General features: G+C 46.3%; 1 protein-coding gene across 1 annotated transcript in view; it reads left to right on the forward strand.

The window, feature by feature from the left end:
• The window catches only part of ADAMTSL1 (ADAMTS like 1), a 472,821-nt gene that overhangs the window by 240,186 nt on the left and 226,781 nt on the right, over positions 1–5,854 (forward strand). Inside the window, exon 15 of the mRNA XM_007455564.1 lies at positions 3,362–3,491. Coding sequence (XP_007455626.1) covers positions 3,362–3,491 — 130 coding nt within the window. The remainder of the gene's footprint in view (positions 1–3,361; positions 3,492–5,854) is intronic.

Genomic DNA, 5,854 nt, shown 5'->3' on the forward strand with positions numbered 1-5,854 from the left:
CCGGGCCCGGGAGGACCCCACATGCCGCAGAGCAGCTGGGCCCGTGAGCCATGGCCACTGAGCCTGCGCGTCCGGAGCCGTGCTCCGCAACGGGAGAGGCCACAACAGTGAGAGGCCCGCGTACCGCAAAAAAAAACAAAAAAAAAAAATCTAGCCGAAGGAAAAGTTGAAATTGATTTCAGCAAGTATAAAAGGTGAAATCCTGTGCATCTTGCTCCCTTTCCCTTATGAGTCGTCTGCTTTTGCTTCTGTCAAGAAAGGAAAACTCAGAATCGGAAAGGACCATACACACACGTGTGTTCTGTGTTGGTTTAAAACGTCCTTCTCGGTGCAAAAATTAGCCCGTTTGGGAGGTAGCATGGACTTGACGAGCTAACTTCTCACATCCCGGCCCGACTGCCCTGAGCCAAGTATACTGTGAACTGACAGGTGAAGTCTTCACACGTCTTCCCTCACCAGCTGCCCACACCCCCATGCCAGGGCTGCTCCCTCACGCCACGTTGCCTCCTCCAGGCCCCCATTCCTTCCCACCGCCCCTTGGCCCAAATTGCACGCTCTGCTTTGGAATGCCCTGCCCTTTAGGCATCTCATTCATTAATGCCACAAAAATTTCTTGTGTGTTGACCGCAGGGCTGGTCCCAGATCCTCCTTCATTACGACAGAGCTCTGCCCTTAGCCTCCCGCACCCCCCATCTAGGAATGCTATGACAACAGACCCTGAATGCAGTGTTGTGGAGGCCGAGGGCATCCTTCTAGAAGACGTTAGATTAGAAGGTAGTAGCTCTAGAATGCTTCTTAATCTCAGCGTTTAACCAACCCGAAGGTGACTTTTATCCTGAGCTAGGATTATTGGCTGGGGTCATGTAAATGTGTTCTATGTGTCTCGGAAGATTACTGATGTCATTTTAGAAACTTTAACCCTTGCAATCCCATTCCATGTAGTCCTGAAAGGACCTCAGTTCTGTAAACAAGGATCTCACAAAGTGGAAACAGGTCACGTTACTCATACGGCCCCAAGACACGCCCTGCCCCAAGCAAGCCTTTTCAAGTAAGGCAGATGACAAAAGCCCTGTGGTCACTTCCTGCCTCAGGGATTGCCAACTCAAATTCATAAGCTTTTCAATAGCTGACTAAAGCCAAAATATATTTTATTTTAGAGTAACATTTAGAATCTCTGGAATACTACCAGGTAGGCAAATGAATTGAAACCTTAATTTCAAACAGAATCACAGCTCTAGATTCTGTATGGAACAGTTCGCCTCATCTAGCGCCTTGTCATCATGACCTTAATAATGCCAGACTGTTCCGGTGGGGAGTATCAATGAAGATATCAGCAACTTCTTGTGAAGTGTTTTGCTATATCATCATACCATGAATTTCAAGTGGTTCACTCCCGCTGCAACCAGGAGGACACCCTGGAGTCAGCATTCCAGAATATGATGGGATATCTTGAATGTCTAGCATAAATCTCAAATGCTCCACCCTGAACTGGCCGTGATATATTTAAATTAAATTTTTGAAGCTCGTAAAAGGCTTAGAAGAAAGAAAGCTGACAGGGAAAATATTGTGACTGATTGTTTTTTTTTTTAGTGTTTGATTTGTCAGACTTACTAGGAAAAAAGAAAGGCGATTCTGATTCAGGCTTTAAAATGTCACTTTTTAAATGGTGGCTTGCTGAGTGACCTCTCTAAGTCAGTGTAACGTCACCTCGGAAAGCATTAGCCTATTGATTGGGGTGATAACTTCTTGGGGAAACACAGGGTAGATAGGAGGAGGGAAGTGACAGGGCTGAGAAGTGATAGGTCTGTCGTACTATATTAGGTACTATCTGATGAAGCAATGCAGAAAATTTTAAAAAGAAAATGTATGTGTATTTATATATAAAACTATTACATGGATCATCACATACTCTGCTATAACTGCATACAAATATTTAACAACACATAGGTACATTAGATGTACATATCTTTATATATATAGCTATGAATGACTGAAAGCAAATTATCAGGAATGTCCTGTCTCTCTTCTTCTTTAAACTGAATTCTGCTGAGATGATTCCAGACAAATGTCTAGTTTATTCCTGAAGATCTCCAGCAGATATAACATCCTCTTAGTATTTTTGAATGTTAACGTTGTCAGTCATTAAAGCTCCAGTGCTAAGGCACAGCCACTACAGTTTCACCATTTATCAACTGTATGACCTTAGCAAGTTTTTTCACCCTTTTAAGCCTCAGTTTCCTTATCTGTAAAATGGGGATAAAAGTGGTGCTTGCCTCATAGAGTTGTTGAGAGGATTGAATGGGGCCTGTCAGGATCCTAGCCTCAATACTTGGCTAATAATGTTCACTCAGAGGATTTTTGCTACTGCTTTTATGACTGGGAAGCAGGATGAAATGTCTGGATATTACATTAAATTTAATTTAATTTAATGATATTCAATTCATTTGACCAAATTAAAGGTCCATTCATAATAAAAACTCTCAACAAAGTGAGTATAGAGGGAATGTACCTCAACATAATAAAGGCCGTATATGACAAGCCCACAGCTAACATCATACAAAACGGTGAAAACCTGAAAGCTTTTCCTCTGAGATCAGAAACAAGACAAGGATGTCCATTATATCTGGACACATGGTTACATGTGTCCCTGTCCCATGAAAGTCTCCATGAGAGATCCTACGCCCCACCTTGGAAGAGCCGCCAAGTAACCGTATGCCAGTCACTCTTCAAACTCCTGTTTTACTAGGTCTGTAGTTAGGGGCATGTGGGTGGCAGTGGGAACATTGTCTTCCATGGATGTCACTCGTCATTAGGCATCTTGTTCTCTTTCGTTGTTCCAACTTGCCAAGCTGCTCTAGGTCACTAAAGAAATGAACCTGAATCAAAAGGAAACCAGCAAAGCCCTAGATGTCAGGCCCCAGAAGCACAGCAATTTACAGAATGCTGGACATTCAAACACGGCTCTGGGCCTGCCTTCCAAATACCGTCATCTCCTGTTGATTAGAATACAATGTGTGAAGGTCTTGGGGTCATTACTTCGGTCAACCTGCTCTCCTTCTGCTTTAAATTATCCTGTTTCAGCACTGGCGGCTGCATAGCCGGGTGGCATCTTTTTAAGCGTTTCAGCAGTGCTGGGAGCAGCCTCCCCACTTTGGCGGAGTTGCCCTCCTTAAGGGGCACAAACTTCTGGGTGCTTTCTCCAGACGGCTTGATGCCTGACGAGATGGGCAGCCCCGGACTTTCAACTGCCTGACACGCAGCGAGTCCTCCCAGTCGCAGAGACCTCCCACCAGCTGCCCTGTCTACACTTGCTCACCGCCCACACGCCCACTCTGACCTTGACAGCGTGATCTGTACACAGGTGTCCAGGAGGCGGTGGTGATCTGCCTGAACAAACAGACACGGGAGCCCGCGGATGAGAACCTGTGCGTGACCAGCCAGCGGCCGCCCCAGCTCCTGAAATCCTGCAGTTTGGATCCCTGCCCGGCAAGGTAAGGGGTGCACTGGCCGCCCTGCTGCCCAGGAGCATGTTCAGAACGGGGTACGTCTGTCCATGGGCAAGACCAGAACGCTTATTGTTACCCAGTGTTTTGAAAACCAATTAGCGTCAGTTCAAACTTTTAGTCAAATCCACTTGAATTTAATTGAAACCAGGGCTTTGGAATTCCAGCCCCGTGGTCATGCTCAGGGTGCAGAAGCTCATGCTCCGTGCACTGAAGCAAAGCCCCATGGTGTGGCTGGTATGTGCACAGGCCCCACTGCTGCTTTCTCCTGGAGGGAATGTGAACTGACCACAGGCTTTACGGTCTCTGCCACCTTTCAGCCTGTGCCCCGAGCCCTCCCACCCTGGTAACAGATTGGCTTGCGGATTGCAGGAACTGAAGGATCTGGGTGGTATAATTGACCCACCATGAAATCTATATGCACACACAGCATGCGGATTCATTATAGCATGATCGGGGGTGTGCGTCTGTCATTCCACATGCATAAAATCAATTAGAGCATTTCATTGTTCAGCCCTGCCTGGGTCTCATTATTATCCAACCTTGAGTCTTAGTTCATCAATCCAGTCACTGCTTCAGCCTACGCAATGTTATGGGGTCTTGAGAGACTTTCCTTCATACACATGTTTGGAGCAAGTCTCTGTAGAAGGTAAACCATCTCATCTATGATTCTGGTTTCAAAGGGGAGACATTTAAAGAACCAAAGCCAGACTTTCAAGTCTGCTGATGGGCTGAAGAATGTTCCCGGATCATGTCCTACATACAGAGGGGGTTGCTATTTCTGAAGGATATTTCTTCTCTTTCTGCAAGGTATCGTGTAAGAAGCAATGTGTTGCCTACAGGAATTAACGATAGTTTTCTGGTCAGGCTAATGCTGCCTGTCTTACTTCCCAGCCAACTAGATGCCTTTCTCGGGGACTTAAGAGGATACAGACTGCAGGCCTCCTCGGATCATCTCAGGGCACCATCCCACAGTGACACTCTCCTGCTCATCACCAGAGTTATTCTGTATATTAGTCTGAAGGGTGGGCCTGCAGAAGTGCAGGAGGGCCACTAGTGCCATATTCTCCAAGGCAACCAGAAAATCAGTCAGCCACTGCTTGGAGCACTACCCCGCCCATGGGAGTAACAGCCAGTAAAATAGAGTCAAGAGCTGGTCCAAGAAAAACCTAGATCCAGTGCATAGAATATTGAGACACCTCTTTTTCTATCCCTGTGCACATCTCTGTCCTGACCTCACTGTTTATCAGTGAGTCTAAGACCTTGCTGCATGGGCAAGGGATCCAAACCCCTCCATTTGAGGGCAGTCTCCTTAATAGGAAGAAGCAGAGGCATACAGCAGGGACAGCCTGCAAGGGCCTTGGCTGGCAGGTCAGGAAGCCTGGCCTCTCATCCTAGCTCGGCCACCCACTAGCTGTGTGGCATTGGGCAAGATGTCTGCCCCTTCTGTTTCCATATCTGCAAAATAAATTAGCTGCACGAGATAATCTGAGGTCACCACGTCCTGCTCCAGTTATCCCATAACTCTTCATGGCTCTGTAGGCAGGAACGTTGGTCTGCTGTTACTGCTGCTTTGTGCTGATGATTGATATCATTTCTGTTCTGCTTATTTACCGTCACTTTAAAAACAAGCATGAGGGTCTTTCTAACCACATTCCAGTGGTGTAATGACATCCAAATGCTGTGATGAGCTGAGGCATGGCCGAGGAGTCAGTACCTGGGACAAACTGCACATCTTCTGGGACTTACAACCCCTAAACCCCTCCCTTCCGGGGCAGCAGAAGGAATAGGACACAAGACGTTACCTCCCACCCTCAAGTACTGATTACGGTTAAATTAGTTAAGCTTAATTTACAACCTTTTTGTTGTCTTCAGGACAAGGACTCTTTTGGACTTAACGTTATTGCATTTGCTCCAGGTCAACTCAGTGCTTTAATGTCCACCAGCGAACCGTCAGACTGACAGGCTGGATGTCTTACTGGGCGCAGGCATGGTTTTCTTGGGCCAACTATACATAGCTGAGTGTTTGTAGAATGATGCTAATTGAAACAACAAAGGGGGCCAAAGTGGCCTAATATGACTCACTCTCTTTACCTCCCATCCAAGAGCCAAAACAGAGTTTCATCTTAAAAATGAGAAGCGTATAGAGGTGCATCTCCTGTGGCATATTTCAGTCTGACAGTGGGGAAGATCCCTCCTTCGGAATGCTGATGTCAGATGTGTATGAAAGAGAAAATGTATTAGTAGGGGCATGGCAGTGCGTCGTTTTCCCAAGCACCTTCTATTCATTTGGGACTAATTTAAATCTTTAATTCACAATTCTTATTGTACGTGGAGAGGTGTTCCCTTCA

The sequence above is a fragment of the Lipotes vexillifer genome, unplaced genomic scaffold, assembly GCF_000442215.2.
Source record: "Lipotes vexillifer unplaced genomic scaffold, Lipotes_vexillifer_v1.1 scaffold912, whole genome shotgun sequence".
Lineage (NCBI taxonomy): Eukaryota > Metazoa > Chordata > Mammalia > Artiodactyla > Lipotidae > Lipotes > Lipotes vexillifer.